The sequence below is a fragment of the Biomphalaria glabrata genome, chromosome 15 (genome assembly GCF_947242115.1).
Source record: "Biomphalaria glabrata chromosome 15, xgBioGlab47.1, whole genome shotgun sequence".
Lineage (NCBI taxonomy): Eukaryota > Metazoa > Mollusca > Gastropoda > Planorbidae > Biomphalaria > Biomphalaria glabrata.
In genome coordinates, this window is record NC_074725.1 from 26,389,398 (window position 1) to 26,412,837 (window position 23,440).

The 23,440-nt window shown below is 40.8% G+C and overlaps 2 protein-coding genes across 3 annotated transcripts in view; one reads left to right on the plus strand and one right to left on the minus strand.

Annotated features, from left to right (window-relative positions):
• The window catches only part of LOC106063671 (uncharacterized), a 71,034-nt gene extending 69,234 nt beyond the window's left edge, over window positions 1-1,800 (plus strand). For both annotated transcript variants that reach the window (XM_056012744.1, XM_056012745.1), the window contains one exon: window positions 1,192-1,800. In XM_056012744.1, the coding sequence (XP_055868719.1) occupies window positions 1,192-1,559 (368 nt within the window). In that variant the 3' untranslated portion in view covers window positions 1,560-1,800. The remainder of the gene's footprint in view (window positions 1-1,191) is intronic.
• Window positions 1,801-5,898: 4,098 nt separating this feature from the next.
• Window positions 5,899-23,440, minus strand: part of LOC106053476 (uncharacterized) — an 85,973-nt gene continuing 68,431 nt past the window's right edge. The window contains exons 34-36 of the mRNA XM_056013124.1: window positions 15,109-15,210; window positions 14,330-14,502; window positions 5,899-7,603 (exon numbers count right to left, since the gene is read on the minus strand). Coding sequence (XP_055869099.1) covers window positions 7,425-7,603; window positions 14,330-14,502; window positions 15,109-15,210 — 454 coding nt within the window. The 3' untranslated portion in view covers window positions 5,899-7,424. The remainder of the gene's footprint in view (window positions 7,604-14,329; window positions 14,503-15,108; window positions 15,211-23,440) is intronic.

Here is a 23,440-nt window from a genome sequence, read left to right on the forward strand (position 1 = left end):
TCAATCATAAAATTCATCCTTTTTAGAAAGCTTTAATCAACTCACTCTGTCTGTCTGTCTTTTTTCTTTTAATTCCCATTCTCGGATCAAGTTGAAATGTGCATAATTATTTATTGTCGATGAGAAAACATAAATCAATACAAAAATTAACCAATTAGTTAATCATTTAGTATTTATTAATTTTGTTTTATATAACATGAAGGGAGCTAAACCATGTAATTTTAAAAAAATGGTAGTAATTAGCTGTTCTTTCCCTTAGATAAGCTTTGTTTTTTAAAAAGTATTCTTTTTTCTATTGCTTTTTTTTTTCACAACATTGTCACAATTTTTTTTTATAGTTTCTTCAGATATTTGTTGTGTTTTAAAACATGTCTAGGTATCTAGGTATAAAAACATAACCTATCTAATGTATCTAGGTATAAAAACATAACCTATCTAAGGTATCTTGGTATAATAACATTTCACATCAAAGGTATCTAGGTATAATAACATAACCTATGTTTAAGAAACAAACGTTCTGACGTTCAATGTGTTCATTACAATAGTTATATATGTAGACCTATGTTTAGACTTTGGTTTGTTCTGGAGCTAGCCTCATGGGCACAGAAACTAAATCGAAATACAACATTAGAAAGTTTTAAATATTCATCGGTAGTTTTAAATTAGGAGACGCTAATTACTTACACTGCTCAACTCAAGAAAACATTAGGAAACTGGAACAGACACAAAATAGAGCAATTCATAACAAACGAATATTCACAATTGACTAGAGTAACACCTTTAGTAAAATCACTAAATTTAGAAAGCCTTCAGGAGAGAAGACTCAAAAGTAAAGCAGCAATCATACATAAAACACTGAACCATAATCTTCAAATACAAAAACAAAATTTAATAAAATACTCAAAAAGACACAAAGATTACGGCAAGGGTAAATTTGTACAAATACTCCTTCTTCCCTAGTGCTATTAGAGCATGGAATGGGTTGCCTGAGCTAGCCAGGAAAACCAGTGACATGGCAGAATTTAAGTCATGGTAAACATGCATGACTAGATGCATGATGCATAAAACGTAATCATCTTCTTGTTCGAATTAACGTCTGTATTATATAAGATAAGATGATTATATATGCAAGTGATCATAAAATGCTCATTATTTTAATTGCTTTAAAGCTTTCTTTTGTTTTCTCCTCAGAACTAAATAAACTTTGTCAAGACAATTCTGACCTGTCTATTCTTACTCACCCGTCAAGCTGCACCGACTTCATTCAGTGTGAATTCAACCAGGCCAAGACACAGCCCTGTCCGCCCGGTCTGGTCTTCAACAACACCTTCAACCAGTGCGTCCTTCCCGACGCCAACAGCTCTTGTCTTCCAAAGCCCTGCGCCAACCTAAACGGAGGTTACCACGCCAACCCGCTGAACTGCTCCCAGTACATAGTCTGCGAGTTCGGCAAGCCGGTGGTTGCCTCTTGCCAGGAGGCCTTGGTTTGGAACCAGGAAGTGAAGAACTGTGTGACACGTAATGACACCTTCCAGTGCAACAGTCATGGCATAGGTTGAACTGAAGTCACACTATTGATTGCTTCCTCCAGGGATTTCCTTTGGCGCAGGACTAAGACGTTATGAACTATTAGGCCAGGAAGGACACGATACGGTGTAGGCCCTATATACTACGACACAGTGTCTCATAAATCTAATACTTGACTATAAACAAATAAATAGCGTGTTGATATATATGTGTAAATCTAATACTTGACTATATACAAATAAATAGTGTGTTGATCTATATGTGTAAATCTAATACTTGACTATATACAAACAAATAGTGTGTTGATCTTTATGTGTAAATATATTACTCTACAGACACGTATGTCTTTCTTTCTTTGCCTTGTCGATTTTTTTTCACATATCACTGGGGGGGGGGGGATGGGGTTATTCCTTTGTCTTTATTAGCCTCAATTTTAGTCACGTGATTTAAAAAAAAACTGGAATGATTTGTGCATTAGATTGTCCTTATTAGGTACAATTTTTTGTCACGCGATTAAAAAAACAACAGAAATGATTTGTGCTTGATGTAATTGGTTGTAAATGGATGCTTATGATTCAAAGTGGACGTATTTTGTAGCATTATTGAGTTCGGTCTATTGCTTAGGCAAGTGTATATTATTGAACCTTTTACTAAATTGTGCCATTAAAGGTGAGACAAATTGAAGTCGCTTTCTTCTTTGTTATCAACAAAGACAAAGGGGTTACTGGCTTTTATCAATTAAAAGATTGAAAAAGAACAAACCTAAAGTGCTTTGTTTTCTATTTGTTTTGTTTTCTAGGCCATGAACTTAGCTGTTTACATAGTAGGACGTTAGTTTAAAGTTTTTATAGGCATAACAAAGTCAATGGATTTGTTCAACCGAGTCACATGATTGTTACAGCCAAGTCATTAGATTGGTACAGCATAGTCGCAAGATTGTACAGCCGATTCACTGGATTGGTACAACCGAGTTACTGGATTGGTACAGCTTTGTCGTAAGATTGTACAACCGAGCCACTGGATTGGTAAAACCGAGCCACTGGATTGGTACAGCTTAGTCGTAAGATTGTATAGCAAATTCACTGGATTGTTACAACCGAGTCACTGGATTGGTACAGCTTAGTCGTAAGATTGTATAGCAAATTCACTGGATTGGTACAGCTTAGTTGTAAGATTGTATAGCAAATTCACTGGATTGGTACAACCGAGTCACTGGATTGGTACAGCTTAGTCGTAAGATTGTATAGCAAATTCACTGGATTGGTACAACCGAGTCACTGGATTGGTACAGCTTTGTTGTAAGATTGTATAGCAAATTCACTGGATTGGTACAGCTTAGTCGTAAGATTGTATAGCAAATTCACTGGATTGGTACAACCGAGTCACTGGATTGGTACAGCTTAGTCGTAAGATTGTATAGCAAATTCACTGGATTGTTACAACCGAGTCACTGGATTGGTACAGCTTAGTCGTAAGATTGTATAGCAAATTCACTGGATTGGTACAAACGAGTCACTGGATTGGTACAGCTTAATCGTAAGATTGTACAGCCGATTCACTGGATTCGTCTCTTTCAGTATCCTTCTGTCTCTCTCACTGGATTGGTGCAGCTTAGTTGTAAGATTGTATAGCAAATTCACTGGATTGGTACAACCGAGTCACTGGATTGGTACAGCTTAGTCGTAAGATTGTATAGCAAATTCACTGGATTGTTACAACCGAGTCGCTGGATTGGTACAGCTTAGTCGTAAGATTGTATAGCAAATTCACTGGATTGGTGCAGCTTAGTTGTAAGATTGTACAGCCGATTCTTTGGATTGGTACAACCGAATCACTGGATTCATACAACCGAGTCACTGGATTCATACAACCGAGTCACTGGATTCATACAACCGAGTCACTGGATTTATTATTTACTTAAATTAATTAATTCAAAAATATTTGTCTGTAAACTTTTCAGAAAAAATAAATCTATACTTTCCTTAGTGAAAACTGAACTAGACAAAGTAGTCAAGAACTAGACAAAATGGTCAAGAACTAGACAAAATAGTCAAGAACTAGACAAAGTGGTCAAGAACTAGACAAAGTGGTCAAGAACTAGACAAAGTAGTCAAGAACTAGACAAAGTAGTCAAGAACTAGACAAAGTGGTCAAGAACTAGACAAAGTGGTCAAGAACTAGACAAAATAGTCAAGAACTAGACAAAGTGGTCAAGAACTAGACAAAGTGGTCAAGAACTAGACAAAGTGGTCAAGAACTAGACAAAATGATCAAGAACTAGACGAAATAATGCGAACCAACGTGGTCGTGGACAGAACAAATGGAAGAGAATCAATCCTTCGTTAGAAAACTAAAATTGTTTTGTTTAACAGATTTCAAAATATTGTTGAGAATTGAAGAGTGTGTAGTCGTTGTCCAAAACTCCTGCATGACTGGAAAGAATGGAAGCAGGCATGGTTTGAACCCGGTACCATGGTCTTGACATTCATAAGTCTATAAGACATTCGAAAAAATAAAATCTTCTCTATACATTCAATGAGTCATCACGTGCCTCAAAGCTAAGAATAGTTTAAGTTCATCTTCTCTTCAAATCTACGTAAATAAAAACAGATGGTACAGATTAAGTAAATAGCCCAGAAGGTAGGACTGAGCAACAGGCGTGTGACTTGTAACACTTTGTACACTTGGTGTCACTAGTCAGTGGGGAAACTGATGTTGCTTAGAGCAATGTCATACCTTTCGTGTGTCATTTCAAATATATACAACAGTGAGGCTCAACTTACGGCCAGCGGGCCATATCTGGTCCGTGACTTGGCGCTGTTTGGCTCCTTGAGACCTTAACCCACGGTATATAATGAAATCACCACGTCTCGCTAGCATTGGACACGACCATTTAATTATGCCATGTTGCGTCCAGTGAGCTAGGACATGACCCCTAGGTAGAAAAAAGGTTGGTCATCACTGATGACCATCATCGAACTATGTTACATCGTTAGACTGCTTTGAGTAGCACGCCTGTTGTTATCCTTTAGTAATGTTACACATAAATAGATTTCAATCAATTCTTTTTTTTTGTTTGTGAGATCTAATTGCAACATTTATATTTTGTGAGGAAGAATCGCTGCATTAAAAATTGTGTTTGTGGAAGAAATGCAGCATCAACATTTTGTGTGGAAGAGGTTTAGCATCAACATTTTGTGTGGAAGAGGTTTAGCATCAACATTTTGTGTGGAAGAGGTTTAGCATCAACATTTTGTGTGGAAGAGGTTTAGCATCAACATTTTGTGTGGAAGAGGTTTAGCATCAACATTTTGTGTGGAAGAGGTTTAGCATCAACATTTTGTGTGGAAGAGGTTTAGCATCAACATTTTGTGTGGAAGAGGTTTAGCATCAACATTTTGTGTGGAAGAGGTTTAGCATCAACATTTTGTGTGGAAGAGGTTTAGCATCAACATTTTGTGTGGAAGAGGTTTAGCATCAACATTTTGTTTCGAACTCCACCTCAGAATGAAAGGTTAGTTTTGTATCTATGGAAGTGAGCACGTCTCTTAAAAGTGTATTATGCAATAGTTTGTTGTTTTTGCTGAGAGTTTGATTCATTCTAAGAACAAGGCAGTAAAACCAAACCTGGAAAATGAAACAAAACTTTAAGCTTTTTACAGTTAAATTTTATTAGTATTTGTTTCGCGTAGCGCTTGATTCTTCATCTGAAGTCATGATCAGAGAGCTTTTTTTCGTAAGAGGTTTTCGATCAGCCTTTATATACTCAGCTGGAGTTGAATCTGGGCCTAAATGGTAATTAAATTTGAGGCTCTTCAATTTGTAAAGTCAAATGTTTATACCAGACAAAACTAATAACAAACGGCACATCCTTCATGGATTTCATTAACGCACTTAACGATTGGGTTAAATGTTTAAACGACCATGAGGCATTTTTTTCATAGAATTCTCTTAAAATTAATCTTCAACTTAATGAAGAATTGAAATGTTTAGCACGTTACGTATTTAAACTGACTTATTAGATACTGAAGGCAGAAAAAAAGTATTTAGTATTGACAGGAAGTTAGTTAAGTAAAAGATGGTAACTAGAATTTAACATACACAATGTCAGACTGACCTGACCTGACCAAACTAATCTTGAATTGTTTTCTTTATGTGTAAACTCGGTCATGCAGTAATTTTCATTAAAACTATGTTTAGAGTAAAACTTAAAAGTCTAGTTTAAAGCGAAAGTCTTTAAATAAAAATATGATGCATGTTAAAATATAATATAACTTTAAATTTTTATAAAGATTGTTTTAATTCTTCTTTTGGTATTTCAGAAATATTCTATAAACAAAAACAAAAGAAATGAGATATAAATTTATTTACAATAAAATTTTAATCTGTAAAATTATATTTACATCTTATGTGAATCAAGTTGACATATGACATTACAAACAATTCGGATATGACCTGACATTTATATTTCAATACTAAAATTGTATTCTGATGTGTCCGTTATGCTACATAAAAGGTGTCAGGACACAACTTGCTGACACACACGTCTAATGACTAGTTTAATAAATTCTAGTCCACTGACTAATTGTCCAGAGTCAAAGAGATAATCCGAAGACTAGCTTTCAGATATTTATTTATTTATATATTTTTGGATGTCATGAAATTCTAGAATTTCGATAATTTAAGAAAGCAACGAGATGATTACATCACATAAAATTTTAGAACAAAATCATTATTCATGCACTTGGAAATTTTCATACTTAAATTTAAATAAATTCATTAAAAAGAGAAGGTCAAGTTCATTCAACTGTTCAGTCTGGGATGATGGATGTTATTACACTTTTTAAGGTAACCAATCATCCGTAGGTGTGCTTGCAATGATTTGAGGCGGAAGTACGGTAAGTACGTAGACATCTCAGGTCCTCAGACAGGTTAGATGTTTTGTGAGAAAGTAAGGACAATGTCATTCTACCCTAGCGTTGAACGCGTCAGTTCCCAAGTGCAGCATGCTAAGCTGGGGACTAAGAAGAGATCTTCAAACACAGACAATATCCAACACATTTATCTACAGAGACCACAAGAGAGAAGGGGCAGGTACGAAAGGAGGTCTCTCCATATATGTAGATGGGGAAAATATAAAAAAAAAAGCGGTTCTTCCAGGGTAGTGCTACAAGATAATGCCTCAGCAAGAAGTTCCAGAGCATGGGGCTCCGTCAATGATGTTTCAGCTGCTAGACTACAGGAATGTAGTGGTACATTTGAAGATAACGGAGCGCTAAAGTAGTGGATGGAGAGGTCACGTAGGTAGACCTGAACAGCGTGGATGAAGAATGTACCACTAATTGCTGTCTCTCATTTCAAACAGGATGATGCTAAGACATTTGCTTCTGACTTCTTCCCAAACGATTCCCTACGGGAGCTGTGAGCAACAAAGCGATCTCACGGGGTCAACACAAGCGTTACAAGAACTCACTCAAGGAGTGTGATATTGACATTCTTGGCTAGAAAGCACTGACTCCTCGTGGCGTAATGCCGTGAGTGTCAGAGTCTCAAGATACGAGGCAAGGAGAGCGGCCAGAATGAAAGAACGCAGAGCTAACAAAAGACAGAGAAAAAGCAAGCTTATCTGTAGCAGCCCCACCTACCAACACCATGAGTGTGTCCGGCTTTTTAAAGGGTGGATTGGACTCTATAGCCATCGTCCAGTTCATAGGAAATGAAAAATGTGCTCATCTTCGACCACGAAGGAGGATTCATATATACAGGAATCAAACATGCCATGAAAGAAAACAATATTTCTCTGTCAGAAAAGTATATAAACAAAAACATATCACTTTACATTGTCATTCACTTGAAGCCATACAGACATACATTTTATCACACATGACCTTGACCGATCACTGCTGCGAACAGACGAAGTCTGGTGGCATGGGGACGCAGGTTGTCCCTTGAAATATTTTGCCTGGTCCGCAGTTGATTAGGAAACCCTTTTCCCCGATGCATTGGTAATACCTGTCACACAGGTAGGGATGTCTGACGTAGTCAAAGTCGTATGCAAATTTGCATGGGTCAATAACTGAAACAAGAAGAAAACACAGGAAACCAATGTGAAGGCGGAGCAGCTAGTAAGAAAAACAACAATTTTGTAAATTTTTCATTAAATTTAGTTTTGATTTTCTAGATTGATCGGGGGGAACAACCAGATAACTATTATTAATTATATAATTTAATTATTAACTACGACACGTCGTTTGCTCTACTAAAGAGAAATGCAATTGTATTTTAAACATTCTATTTCTATTATTGATTTCACTTATATGAATTATTTAACGAAATTAAAATATGCACGATAATTTAAAAAAAGAGATTAAAATTCAATGTTGTCTATAACCTAATTAAGAGTGCCAAACTTTCATAGAAAGATTTTATAAATATTTATTTATTTGTAAATCCAAAATGGCTCAACGCAGTGGCGTAGCAAGATTCCCGTGGGCCCGGGTTCAAGAATATATTGTTGGGCCCCCTCCCCCAATCAGACGAATACAATGTATAACAAAACATTTGAGTAATCTGAATGTATCGGTACATTGACCAAAAGACATTCCAAGGCAAGAAGAGCAGCTTTTTAATCATCTTATTACGTTTGACTCTGTTAGAAGTCTCCAACACGAATTCGAAGTCAATGTTTGTACAATTTTAAACAGAATGAAACTAGTAAACAGAGTTTCAAATCTATAAAGAAGAGTTCTAGTTCCCATTCTACACATTGTGACATTCCTAAAACACTTCTAGGTGTAAAACTTTGAAGCTTTGACACAAGCTAGTATCTAGTTCTATGTCCATTATTTAACAGTAAATAGATCGAATATTTATGGACTAACATTTTTCTGCTCTTTTACGTAGCAAGGTAAGAAACCAGTGCATCTATTTCTAAATGCGCGAGCGGTTTCTTCTGGTGAAACAATGCCCAAATGCCATTGTAGTATCCAGTCATGTTTTAAGCACCATCATAGCTTAAGCCTTGCAGTTTAGTAAAGGATAAATGGGGATTTTTTTTTATTACTTGGAGCATTTGTTCAGCAAATTCTGATGATGTCTGATTCTAACAAATATGCAAACCTAGAAATGACTTTCTATTTCTGTGGTTGTTCCGTCATCGGAGATCACTAGCAGTATCAAAAGACAAAATAATAATAATACGAATTTGGTATCAACTTTTTATTTGTCTTGAGTGTTGCCACTAATGAAAGAGACAAATGGTACCGGTATTTTTGCAAGCACTGCATTGCTCAACAGGTCTATTATCTCGTTTTGAATCTGTTGGGCTTTGATTTCCTGTCAAATTTGAATATATATTTATAGCAATTTTATGATGTAATTGTATAAATATATGGTGTTAAATGTCTTTCAGAGCTATGAACCAAGTTTCAACCCAATTCTAAGCATTGGTCAAAGAATGGCACAATCATTATTCCATGATCAATTTAGTTATCTCTGTATCTTTTAGATCTTTGTTATAAACCTGCTCCTCAAGTCGGTTTCCTCCATAAAGGCAATAGCACAACTTGAACGATTCCTATGTTAACACTCTGATAATTCTTTGACTTGTTTTGTTTTTTATTGTAATTGTTTTTGTTTTGATTTTACCTCCTTTTTATTCTGATATAATAATTACATTATTAGATGAGATTATACAATATTATTTATAGTCTTCGTAAGACCATCATGAATCTATTTCACTATTTTAACATTTAATATATGAAAATAAATCTATATAGCTTTAGGAGCATTTTTTTAAAGTCCAAGTTCTCAAGATTTCTGAAACTCTCATGTTTAAGTTCACAGGTCTCATGGATTATTAACTAGAATCAAAATCTACATCAGAAAAGTGACCAGAGCTGCGCAGGGAAATAAGGTCTGGCTCCCATCTGTCACGAAGTCCCGGTCTGAATCCCGCGGCGAGTACCTTGGGTCACACTGGCTCATAGCAACCAGCGGAGCAGTCAGGTTCATGAGGGACAGACATTTGCCTCCCATCTCGGGTGTAAGACTGTTTTTTTCAGTAGTTCAAAAGGTTTTATATTGTCAAAAACAATGCAAACAAATTTCATGGTCTCTCACGACAAGTACTATCATGCTTCCCCAGAAATTACTCATGGTTCATTTGGTTGTTCTATTTCCGGCTGTAGACATCATGGCCATTGTTCTCTGTTGTAGACACATGTACGAACACATGTATTATGCATGTCCTCACATGCCAACCGATGAGAATGGGATTCTTCCATGGAAACTTGGAAGCCAAGAAAGAAAATCCCAGGAAACACAATCCTAAATGTTTGTGTTGGTGTGTTTACCAGCTGACAGATCAGCGTGAATTCCTGTTGTTCTACTGTTTTTATGTCCAACCATGGGCGTAGCAAGGGGTTTTTGAGTTTAAAACCCCTACCAGGGGTTTAACCCCCCCCCCCTACCAGGGTTTTCGCAGTTAAATTCCCCTCTTCTATAACACAAAACAAAAAAAAAAATGCAAACGACAATATCCCAAATTTCACGAGCACAGGTAAGGAAGATTTTGATTTTTAAGCCCCCTCCAAAATTTACGATAAACCCCCTCTTCAATATAAAAAAAGAAAATTACACACTCAAAATTCTATGAGCGTAGCCAAAGGGGTTTTGAGTTAACCCCCACTCTTCAGTATAATAGGGTTTGAAGCTAAAAAATACCTCTTCAAGACCCGGTATAAAAAAACGCAAATTACGCATTCAAAATTTTATGAGCGTAGCTAAATGGGTTTTGACTCAGTTTTGAGTTTAAACCCCCCGTCAGCGGGGTTTGAAGGTAAAAAAAACCTGTTCAATATAAAAAAAAAGAAAATTACAAACTCAGAAATCCACGAGCTTAGCCAAAGGGGTTTTGGGTTTAAACTCCCCTCCAGTGGAGTTTAAAGCTAAAAAATACCTTTTCAATATAAAAAAAAAGAAAATTACAAACTCAGAAATCTACGAGCTTAGCCAAAGGGGTTTTGGGTTTAAACTCCCCTCCAGTGGAGTTTGAAGCTAAAAAATACCTTTTCAATATTAAAAAAAAAGAAAATTACAAACTTAGAAATCTATGAGCGTAGCCAAAGGGATTAAGGGTTTAAACCCTCCGCAAGCGGGGTTTGAAGCTAAAAAATACATCTTCAATGTAAGAAAAAAGCAAATTACGAACTCAAAATGCTATGAGCGTTGCCAAAAGAAATTTTGAGTTTAAATCCCCCTCAGAGTGGTTTGATGCTAAAAAATACCTCTTCAATAGAAAAAAAAGCAAATTACACACTAAAATTATTTGAGCGTAGCCAAGACAATTGAGGGTTTTGAGTTTAAATCCCTCTCCTACAGATGGCTTTTTTTAAAGTTTAAAACCCCTCCAGATGGTTTTGAGTTTAAAATTCCCCTACAGAGCATTTTGAGGTGGAAAACCTCTATCTTCAATATTATTCTAAAGCAAACTACAGTTACTAAATTCTATTACCCTTGCTAAATGGGGTTTTGAATTAAAAAAAACAACAACATAACTCAAGAGATTTTTTAGTTTAAAACCCCCAACAGATGATTTTGACGATAAAACTTCACTTTTTGATATAAAATCTAAAGTAAACTACAGTCACTTAATTCCAAGAGCGTATTCAAGAGAGGTTACACATTTCTACCAGTGGCGGGGCTCATTTAATAAAGTGCAGTGAATAGTCATCTGCCAAAATTGAAAAAGACTAAATAAGGCTCAACAAAGATGGCTAAGACAGATTGTAGGAGTCAGTTATAGAGATCGGGTGTAAATCAAGGAAATCCTATACCGAACTGGGAGTCGACCCTTTAATAAGATTGTGACAGAGCGTCGCATGAGGTTTGCGGGACATGTTCTCCGACAAAATGAATTAGGCATAAGAAGAGTTGCGATGACATCCTAGTACAACTTGGCGCCACACATTCATGGAGGTCCTCAGAGCAGGTGGGAAGAGGCCTTAGACATTACCAGTAATAGATTTTTGTGGAAACAGCTTGACGGCGAATGCGCCGAACGGCGCGGGAAGGTCTAAGTCAGTAAGAATAGCACATTAGGTTTTTGAAATAAAGCTTTTTAGTAGCAGGAAAATGCGCTGTAGATACCTCAGAATATGCATTTTGTTGGCTTTCAATATCCTAGCGCTTCCCTAGACCCCTTGCTGCCAAAAGCGGGAAGTCTACAATTTTCCCACTAACTCCAGGAAGAGCCTATTCTAATTCTAGGGCACAATAAGCGTCTTCCTAGATAATGATGGGTCAGAATGTAATAAAAATTATATACACACACACACACACACACATACATACATATAAATAATTATTTTTCGCGGCGGGGGCAACCCCCCCCCCCGAAAAAAAATCCTTTCTACGCCCATGTGTCCAACACTATATATTTAAAACTGGGCTAATCAACGCAAACAACGTTCCTGGACATCACTTATCATCACGTTGAGGATAAGACGTGAATTCGGCGCCATTGTACACAGATCCAAGGAAACTTTAACATCGGAGAAGCCTCCAAAAGTCGTCAGACTAACGGCATTGCAGTGATCTCATGAGGAAGCTAAGTGGATAATTCCCCTCCACCCCAAATAATAATCACCAGTTGACAACGAGAGGTTCTGTTGGTATCACCAGATACTGAAATCATATCAGTCCTAATTAGGTAATTTAGACAGAAATACGGTTATGGTAAAATAAAAATCTTAATATTACATACTTTAAATACAAAACAAATAAAAAACATATTAAGCTTTGAAACAATTGAATAATTTGCAGCTGTATCGAAATTTTAGTTAGTGACACTCGGGACTATCCCTACTTCTTAACCAAACTCTCTCCATCCCCTACCCTTCCTGTACTACCCATAAGTGTATAACTAGAAACAGACAAGAACAAAAAAAGAATGGGACGATAGGGAGACGATTGTCACCTCAAACGCACGATTAGGGTTAGCCCCCATTACAATTCACAAAACCTGAAGGAAAGCAAATACTTACATTAAAGCTTAAAACACTGCTTTTTAAGTTTCTATAAATTCTGGGACAAAGTTCTGGATATTTTGAATTTTTAAATTCTATTTTTTTAATCGGTTTTTACATTTATTTTTTCACTTTGGTGTCATCCCCAAGTTCTCAAAAAGTCAAGAGTATGGGCCCAAGCGCAGTGTACGCAAGGAGCGCTGGCCGTGCCCACTTTTGAAGCCCCAAGCTACGACATTAATCCGAGAGTGGGTACATGAAAAGTGGTTGAGATCCTGGGATGGCTCCAACAAAGCCCGTGGAGTCTGGCAACATTTGCGTCTATCCATGGTGGAGGCTAAAAAGGTCTAAACAATCAATTATTGCGCAGTGTAGAACGGGGCACTGCCCTGTTGGTACTTATTTTGCCCGGTTCCGGCCAAATTTTGATGCCCGTTGCCGACAATGTGGAGAGTCGGTGGAGACAGTGGCGCATCCCTTCCAAAAGTGTCCGCAGCTCCGAGAGCTGCGGGATAGTTTGTCTGCAGAGTCACTTGACCTGTATGGGAGCTTAAAGCCTTACAGCAGTGTTTCTCGCCAAGGCTCTACGGGAGGACTAATACTTCCAGTCTTGTTACCAATTGGAGTTCATCTCAGGTGGGCCCCTAATGACGTGGGCCCGGGTTCATTGAACCCCTTCGCGCCATAGATGCTACGCCACTGGTCCAACGATAAATGCCTAGTCCACAAAGTTATCAAGCTGACACACCGTTTTGAAAACATAGTCGAATAAAGAAAAAGTCAGATATCAACATGGCACTACCAAATATACAGTGCGCACACATACAATTAAGTATTCAGAATTTCAGTCCGTGGGCGTGGTGTAAAGATGAAATTCTCCAGGATAAACTCAATGTCACAAAGTGAGAAGCGTCGCATGTTGCCAATAACAACGGATGTTGTTTGATGACATCATCTAGTAAACCAATCTGGCAAGCGCCTGTTACGCGCTATTTATTTCCTACACACAGGCGACATAGATACAAAGAAAACTTATGTGGCTGAGAGGGAGAAAGTAAATGGAATCAAAATTAAATTATTTTTCTCCCCCCTGCTAATATATATATATATGTGTGTGTGTGTGTGTACATAATTAATATTTATTACATTCTGGCCCATTGTAGAGACCCCGCCAGCAAGGGGTCTGGGGGAGCGCTGAGAGCTTCACCAGCGAGGTTCGGCTAGAGCCCCGCCGCCAAGCACTATTTCCGATATTGAAAGCCAACGCTTTAGATTAGAACAATATTAAAGAGATCCAACCCCCTCCCCACTTGGCTTCGCTACGCTCATAGAAATTTGAGTGTGTAATTTGCTTTTTTTATATTGACAAGGTGGTTTTTTTAGCTGCAAATTCGCCTCAACGAGGTTTAAACACAAAACCCCTCTTTGCTACGCTAATAGAATCTGGTAACGGATGTATGGTTTAGTCTTATATTGACGAGGGAGTTTTAAAATCAAAATCTTCCTTATCTATGCTATTGAAATTTGGGGATTGTCATTTGCAACTTTTTGTTTTATAGAAGAGGCGGATTTAACCACAACCCCCCCTGGTAGTGGGTTTTAAACTCAAAACCCACTGGGCTGCACTGGGTAAAGTGATGGTTTAGTTTTAAAATCTCACCTAAAATAAACAAAAGCAAAAGCAAAAATCAGTCAATAAATTCCGGGTTGAACCCCCTAAACCCCCCTATGGATCTAGGACACTGTCCTCATAGCCTGTGAGTACTTCAACTGACCTTGTGTTGTGGTTGGTCTTGATGTCGTGCTGGTTGTTATCACGGCCGTAGTAGACTGGCTAGTGGACTCCTCCCTGGGCACAAGTTTCTGAGTCATGACCAGAGAACGGTCGTAGGTCAGGAAGTCCTCAGTAATTTTCAGGACATACATGTTGTCCCGGTCACTGTAAGTCCTGAAAGAGAAACACACACACACCGTCAAGTCTTAAGACAAGACATAGGCTCGTTTCTTCATCTTGTGATCTCTCTTTTTGTTGCTCTTTCTTTCTCAGTATGTCTACACCTCTCCTCCTAGTAAACAATTACTTTGAACTCTTTCATTCTTTACTTCATTCTCAAACTCCCACGTTTTCTATCTTTTTCTAAAATCTCTCTCATTCCCCAACACCTTTCTAACTCTTCTCTTTCTTCTGCTTTTCTCTGCCCTGGACACTTTTCCTTTTCTCTATCTCCGTTTCTATTTCTCCTACACTCGTTTTGCCATTCATTCTCTCCAACCCCCTCTTTCTCTATTTCTTTTTCTCTTTTTCTTTCTCTTTTTCTTTGTCTCTCTCTCTCTCTCTATTTCTCTCTCTTCCGCTCTCTAACCTTCCCTCTCTCTCATTCTCTCTCTTTCTTTCTCTCTCTTTTCTCTCTTCTTCTCTCCATTTCTCTTTCTCTCTCTTCCTCTCTCTCTCTCTCACTCTTCCTCTCTCCCCTTTCTCTCATTCTCTCTTTCTCTCTTTCTCTTTCTCTCTCTCACTCTCTGTACCTACTTTTTCTGTACCTACTTGACTTACCTATCAGCCTTTTCCATCATGACCGTGAAGATCTGTTCTTCAAAAGATTTCGGATGTTCTCCTGGGAAGGTCAGATCTGCTGTTACTATGTAGGGATCTTGACTAGGAAAAAACACAAAAATAAAAATAAAAAAACACCAGCATTAGAACAACAAAAACCTTTATACATTATCCTTCAATACAACAACGTGAGGGCTACATCTATGTAATCATCTTCTATGTGTGTGCGCTAATTTGGAAATTCTGCAATTACTAACAGTGATCTTCTGTTAGTCAAGTACAGACTACAAGCCAACATTGTAATGCTTTTAACTCAGTTGTAATGATTGGCACTGCAGCTCACATCTACTAGCTCGACATCTAGCCAGGAAGTAACGTGTAAACCTTTCAATTTGATTTGATTTTTTTTTTTTGATTTGAGGCACATCGGCACATTTTAGGCCATGTCGTGCCTGCAGTCCCCTAAGGATCCCTCTCTCTCTAAACAACAAGGGCCATATTCTATACAGTCATATCATTAAAATCAATGTCTATTCACAGTTAAAATAGTAAAGGTAGTAAAAATTTAAATATTTGGTAAAAATCTAATGTAAATAGTGCATGTTCACAAATTCATAAATCAGATCTTCGTAGATAGCCCCACTTCCCGGATAAAGCCCAGTACCTTCCCAGGGTCAACATTATCAAATAGTGTATTTAAATTAGTGACTCTAAAATATTTCGCCCTGACATCCTGGTATCTGGGGCAATCAACGAGGATATGTTCCACGGTGAGGCGAGAGTCACAGTACTCACAAAGTGGGGGCTCCTCTCTCTTCAGTACAAAAGAGTGCGTGATGTAGGTGTGCCCAATCCTAAGTCTGGACATGGTCGTTCTACCACGCCTTGTCAGACCCTTAGATGTGGGCCGCCACCTGACATCCGCCACAATCTGCCTGAGTTTACTGTGAGTCTCAGCCTCCCATCGGTTCTGCCACTCTCGATAGGTGGCAGAGGCAATACTTTGTCTCAGGTCCGAGTAGGGAATTTGGGTTCCTGACACCGCATGATTTAGGGCTCTCTTTGCTTCTCTGTCTGCGGCTTCGTTTCCCTCAATGCCAACATGGGAGGGGACCCAGATGAAGGTGACATCCCGACGGTCGGCTGTTATTTGGTCCAACAGCTTCAGGCTCTTATGTACCAATGGGATGTCAGTCTTCATCCGCCCCAAAGCTTGCAATGCAGATTTGGAGTCGGAGCAGATTATAAATTTCCTCCTTTCTGATGCTTTTACGGCCATAAGTGCAAGCAATATTGCGTGCAATTCGGCCGTAAAGATGGAGCAGCCATCAGGGAGTCTACGGGAGATTGTTTTGTTCCGAAAGGAGCAGGCACACGCGACCTTTCCCTCCATTTTGGATCCGTCTGTGTAGATGGTGCCACAATCTCCGTAGCTCTCCTGCAGTTCCCTAAAGTGGACTTGTAGTATGCTTGGGTCTGTATTTTCTTTTTTGAAATTGAGGAGGGATAAATTTAATTTGGGTTTATTCATTAGCCAAGGAGGGTTCTGAGGGGTTTCTATTTTAGAGATATGGTCAATGGGTGGGGTTAAATTTTGGATGGGTTATCTCATTCGAAGGCCCAACGGCTGTATGACGTTAGGCCTTCGATTGTATAATTCTACCTCTGTGGGGTTAAATATGGGGTCAAAAGCAGGGTTCGTGGGGTTGGATTTTAGCTTGACTATATACTGCATTGCAAGCTTTTTCATTCTTATATCCATGGGGATTTCTCCAGCCTCCACATGGAGACTTGGGATAGGTGATGTACGAAACGCGCCGAGACAGAGACGCAGGGCAGCATTTTGTATTGGTTCCAGTATTTTTAGGTACGACTTCCTTGCTGCTCCATATATTATGGATCCGTAGTCTAGCTTGGATCGAATTAGACTCCGATAGAGCAGCAGCAAGGTATCTCTGTCAGCTCCCCAGTCCGTATGGCTGAGTACTCTTAGTATGTTTAATGACTTTTGGCATTTCTTCTTAAGTTCCTTAATGTGGGGGAGAAAATTAAATTTGGAATCTAAGGTGAGGCCTAAAAATTTTGTAGTTTTCACGACAGGGATCTTCTTTTTGTGTATAAATAGTTCAGGGTCTGGGTGGAGCTCCCTTAGATTACAAAAATGCATACTAACTGTTTTGGAGTCTGAGAATTTGAAACCATTATAGTTTGCCCAACCCTGAATTTTGTTTAAACATAACTGTAATTTTCTTTCTAAGGTGTTCATGTTTTTCCCATAAGTGAGAATGACAAAGTCATCAACATACAAAGAGCACTCTATGCCAGGGGACAGCGCATTTATGATGCTATTTATTTTAATGTTGAACAGGGTGACTGACAAAATGCTGCCCTGGGGTACACCCATTTCCTGGTCATGAGTGTCAGAAGCGGAGTTGCCCACTCGAACCTGAAATTTTCGATCTTTCAGGAATTCCTCCACAAAACGGGGGAGGTGTCCCTTAAGCCCCATAATCGCCAGGTCACGTAGAATGCCATGTTTCCAGGTTGTGTCATAGGCCTTTTCTATATCGAAGAATACAGCTACTAGATGTTCTCTTCTGAGTAATGCATTTCTAATATAAGCTTCCAGCCTTACCAGGTGGTCAGTTGTTGTCCGCCCCTGCCGGAATCCGCACTGGTAGTTTGAGATCACTTTATTCCTTTCTAGGTACCAGACCAGCCTACTGTTAATCATTCTTTCCATGGTTTTGCAGATGCAGCTTGTTAGTGCTATTGGTCGATAGTTAGCTGGGTCAGAGCCGTCTCTTCCCGGTTTAGGTATCGGTATAACTGTGGCTTTCCTCCAGCTGTTTGGGAAAGCGCCTGTTTGCCACACACAGTTATAGACCCCTAGCAGGACTGCCAATGAGGGTTCGAGAAGGTGCTTGAGTAACTGGTAATGGATTTCGTCTTCTCCAGGCGCTGTGTCATGTGACTTGTCCAGCGATTCCCTCAGTTCCTCAAGCGAGAACGGTTTGTTCTCTGACCTGAAATCAATGGGGTGTCTTTCCTCCCTGGTTTTGACTTTTTGGAACTCTGGCGTGTAGTGTGCAGTGGATGATTTTTCTGCTATTGAGGATGCAAGGCAGTCAGCTATTTCTCTGGGGGACGTGACAGTTCGTCCTTGGTTTTTCAAATGCCCTATTGCATTTGATTCTTTCCCTTTGATTCGCCTTACTGCCTTCCAAACCGCTCTAGCAGAAGTTTTGGCATCCAGACTGCCGATAAAACTTCTCCAGGAATTCCTTTTGGCTGACCGTATGGTTTGTCTAGCCTTTGCTCTAGCTATCCTGAATAGCTTTAGGTTTTCCTGGGAAGGATTCTTTATAAATGCAGCCAGTCGTTTTTTCCTATCGCCAATAGCACTTTTGCAAGCTGTATCAAACCATGGTTTGCTAGGCCGTTTTGGATTTGCAGAGGTTAGGGGTACAAATTTCCTGGCTATACTTAGTTGCTTGCTAGCAAAGGTATCAGCTGGGTTCTGTTCATCGAGGATATTTTCTGTGATATCCTCGGAGCATCTTTTTTGGAATTGTTCCCAATCGGCCTTATTCAGTTTCCACCGCTGAGGTCGTCCTAATGAAGGGAGATTGTTAGTAATGATGATTGGGAAGTGATCACTTCCCCGCAGATCATTGCTAACTGACTATTTAAAGTCGTCCAGAAGTCCGGGGACGCATACGGTGAGGTCAATGCATGTGAGTGATCCAGTTCCTGGGTGCAAGTAGGTCGGTGATGCATCATTAAATATGCATAAATCATGTTGGAGGAAGATATCCTCCAGCATACGACCTCTTGTGTCGGTATTGTTGGATCCCCACATGATGTTATGGGCATTGAAATCCCCAAGGATTAAATAAGGCCGGGGGAGTTGTTTCAATAGGTCCTCCATGTCTGTTCGGTTTAATGGAGCGCCTGGTGGTAGATACAGGCTGCAGCAAGTGATAACCTTGTGAAGGGTTATCCTAGCTGCTACGGCCTGTAGTGTGGTCTGTAGTTCTACCCTCTCATGGGGGATGCTATCCTTCACAAGGATACAGACTCCACCTGATGCTTTCTCTGCATCCTCAACATTCTTGCTGTAAGCACGGTAGCTTCGGAAGCTGATGCAATCTTTCAGAAATTTTTCCTGTAAGCAGACAGCTACAGGAGTCTCAGAGTTTATCAGTAGCTGCATTTCCTCGTAATTGGCCTTGAGGCCTCTACAATTCCACTGTACAATTCTGGAATCCATGGCTTATTCTAGATGACCTACTTGGAGCTATTTGGACTTGGGAGGCCCCCGGAGGGGTTTCCCTTTATTCCAGTGACCTTGGTATTTTTATTCTTGGGTTTGGATGGAGAGGAGGACAACCCCCTTTTGGGGGAAGTCTTTCTCTCTGGAGAGGGGAGATCCCTCTGGTTAGAGCGGAGGTTATTTCCTCCTCTCTCACCTCGGGCATCCTCTCCGCTTTGATTTCTCCCCTTAGGGAGTTGGTCAACCTCTAACTCGGTAGAGGTTGGGGTGTCTGGCTGGGTTCTCTGAGGAAAACCTGTGTCAGACATGATGTCTCCGGGTTCTCCCGGAGTATTGGTTTTGACATGCTGCTCAGTCTCCATGCTCTCATCAGCGAGCACAGAGAACCTGTTCTTTAGCATGACAACAGGGCTTTCTTGTTTCTTCAGATGTGTGTTCTTTGGCGGTGTTTTCTTCTGAGTTGGAGGAGGAGGAGGGGGTGGTGGGGTCAATGTGTCCGTCTGTGTGGCTATGGATCTTCATTTCTTAGCAACAGCCTGGGCCTAGGTCTTTGTCAAGCCGAATTGGCCCTTGGGTAGGGCCATTACAGCCGATTTTGCCTGGCTAAAGGTACATCCGTTTCTTGCCTTGTACTCCTGCACGGCAACCTCCTGTTTCCATACAGGGCAGTCCTTGGAGTAGGCTGAGTGGCCAACTTGACAGTTTGGGAATTTGAACTGGGCTGTGCAGCCCTTGTCCTCATGACCCTCTCCAGCACATCTGGCACACACAGTGTTCCACTTGCAGACTGCCGCGCCGTGTCCATAACCCTGGCACTTGAAGCACCTCATGGGGTTAGGTATGTAGGTCCTCACTGGAACTCGTAGGTATCCTGCCTTCACATACTCTGGCGGTGTCCTAGTTCCGAATGTGAGGATAATAGATGCGGTTTTGACCTCCTCACCCTCCCTGCACCTGGTAATGCGCCGGGCATGGGCGACTCCTTCAATGCCCTCCACTATTTCCTTCTCGGAACATTCCAGTAGGTCCCTAGAGCTGATTACACCTCTGCTGGTGTTCAGACTCTTGTGTGGCATGACTTTCACTTGGAGATCACAGAGTCTTCTGCATCTTAAAAGCCCATCAGAGTGTGTCTTGCTGTCTACTTCTACAAGGAGTTCCATTGATTTGTGTAGCTTAGACACACTCTTGGGCTCTCCCACTACTGACTTGAGTCCCTTATAGATAATAAAAGGGCTCAACTTTGTCAGGCTTTTTCCCTCCTCTGTGCACCTAACCACCAGAAATGATGGCCAGGTGGCACAGCTTTTTGGGACCTCCTCTTTTTTATCATCAATTCGACGTTTCTTGCCCAGACATAGGTCTGGGGCAAGTAGTTTTGTGTGTGTTTTTTTGTCCATATATGTTCTTGTTAATTCGGCACCTGTGTTCCCCACCCGCCATCGAGTCCAACAAGGGGACGGGCCATTCGGATGTCCAGAATGAGCGCGCCAGGGCTACACAGGTGCTATACTCAGTCAGCTGCTACATCGGACATGTGTCCGATACAGCAGCTCCCTGATTGACCCTCCAGCCACAGTCCTCCAGCATAGGTCGACGACCTATGCTGGTAGCTCGGCATGACCAGCCGGTTGACCCAGAGCGGGCCATCTGGGTCTCAGGTCTAGGGGAACTTGGAGCCAAAGTATTGTGTTGTTGTGGTTTATCCTCAGATAGCCACCACTCAAACACCAGGATCTCTTTATCCCCCCTTACCCGTCGAAGTCCACGGCAAACGGACTGGTCTAGGACGTAGTGAGAATTTAAAGTTAAGGAGACAGTGTGATGATCAATGAAGGTAGACTTAGGAAGAGAGGAGGCAGACACAATGATAGAAAAGAAGTAGGGCACTTTTGAGCTCCAAAAGGGCTAAGGAAAGAGGAGCGCAGTTTAACGTCATGTCTCGGGACGATGAACCTTTCAATAAGACTGACTGCTGGTAGGTAGATGGACATACTAACTGGAGAAATCAAGATGTTTAAAGGCACACATTTTTTGAATTAGAAGTTTTAAATAAAAAAGGGCACATACAAAATATTATTAATGAGCTATCGACGCTGGTAGGGGTAGTTGAAGGGGTAGTTGTGTGTGTAGGGGTAGTTGTGTGTGTAGGGGTAGCTGTGTGTGTTGGAGTAGCTGTGTGTGTTGGGGTAGCTGTGTGTAGGGGTAGTTGTGTGTTGGGGTAGATGTGTGTGTTTGGGGTAGATGTGTGTGTTGGGGTAGCTGTGTGTGTTGGGGTAGCTGTGTGTAGGGGTAGTTGTGTGTGTTGGGGTAGCTGTGTGTAGGGGTAGTAGTGTGTGTTGGGGTAGCTGTGTGTGTTGGGGTAGTTGTGTGTGTTGGGGTAGCTGTGTGTGTTGGGGTAGCTGTGTGTGTTTGGATAGCTGTGTGTAGGGGTAGTTGTGTGTGTTGGGGTAGCTGTGTTTAGGGGTAGTTGTGTGTGTTGGGGTAGCTGTGTCTGTTGGGGTAGTTGTGTGTGTAAAGGTAGCTTTGTGTGTTGGGGTAGCTGTGTGTGTTGGGGTAGCTGTGTGTGTTGGGGTAGTTGTGAGTGTAGGGGTAGCTGTGTGTGTAGGGGTAGCTGTGTGTGTTGGGGTAGTTGTGTGTGTAGGGGTAGCTGCGTGTGTTGGGGTAGCTGTGTGTGTTGGGGTAGCTGTGTGTGTAGGAGTAGTTGTGTGTAGGGGTAGTTGAGTGTATAGGGTTAGTTGAAGGGGTAGTTGTGTGTAGGGGTAGCTGTGTGTGTTGGGGTAGCTGTGTGTGTTGGGGTGGCTGTGTGTGTAGGAGTAGTTGTGTGTAGGGGTAGTTGAGTGTATAGATTAGTTGAAGGGGTAGTTGTGTGTGTAGCGGTAGCTGTGTATGTAGGGGTAGTTGTGTGTGTAGAGGTAGTTGTGTGTGTAGGGGTAGTTGTGTGTAGAGGTAGTTGTGTGTGTAGAGGTAGTTGTGTGTGTAGAGGTAGTTGTGTGTGTAGGGGTAGCTGTGTGTGTAGGGGTAGTTGTGTGTAGAGGTAGTTGTGTGTGTAGGGGTAGCTGTGTGTGTAGGGGTAGTTGTGTGTAGAGGTAGTTGTGTGTGTAGGGGTAGCTGTGTGTGTAGGGGTAGTTGTGTGTAGAGGTAGTTGTGTGTGTAGGGGTAGCTGTGTGTGTAGGGGTAGTTGTGTGTAGAGGTAGTTGTGTGTGTAGAGGTAGTTGTGTGTGTATAGGTAGTTGTGTGTGTAGAGGTAGTTGTGTGTGTAGGGGTAGCTGTGTGTGTAGGGGTAGTTGTGTGTAGAGGTAGTTGTGTGTGTAGAGGTAGTTGTGTGTGTAGAGGTAGTTGTGTGTGTAGAGGTAGTTGTGTGTGTAGAGGTAGTTGTGTGTGTAGGGGTAGTTGTGTGTGTAGAGGTAGTTGTGTGTGTAGAGGTAGTTGTCTGTGTAGGGGTAGTTGAGTGTATAGGGTTAGTTGAAGGGGTAGCTGTGTGTAGGGGTAGCTGTGTGTGTAGAAGTAGCTGTGTGTGTAGGAGTAGTTGTGTGTAGGGGTAGTTGTGTGTAGAGGTAGTTGTGTGTGTAGAGGTAGTTGTGTTTGTAGAGGTAGTTGTGTGTGTAGGGGTAGTTGTGTGTGTAGGGGTAGTTGAGTGTATAGGGTTAGTTGAAGGGGTAGCTGTGTGTAGGGGTAGTTGTGTGTGTAGAGGTAGTTGTTTGTGTGGAGGTAGTTGTGTGTGTAAGAGTAGTTGTGTGTAGGGGTAGTTGAGTGTATAGGGGTAGTTGTGTATGTAAGAGTAGTTGTGTGTGTAGGGGTAGTTGTGTGTGTAGGGGTAGTTGTTTGTAGGGGTAGTTGTGTGTAGAGGTAGTTGTGTGTAGGGGTAGGTTTGTGTGTAGGGGTAGTTGTGTGTGTAGGGGTAGTTGTGTGTGCAGGGGTAGTTGTGTGTGTAGGGGTAGTTGTGTGTGTAGGGGTAGTTGTGTGTGTAGGGGTAGTTGTGTGTGCAGGGGTAGTTGTGTGTGTAGGGGTAGTTGTGTGTGTAGGGGTAGTTGTGTGTGTAGGGGTAGTTGTGTG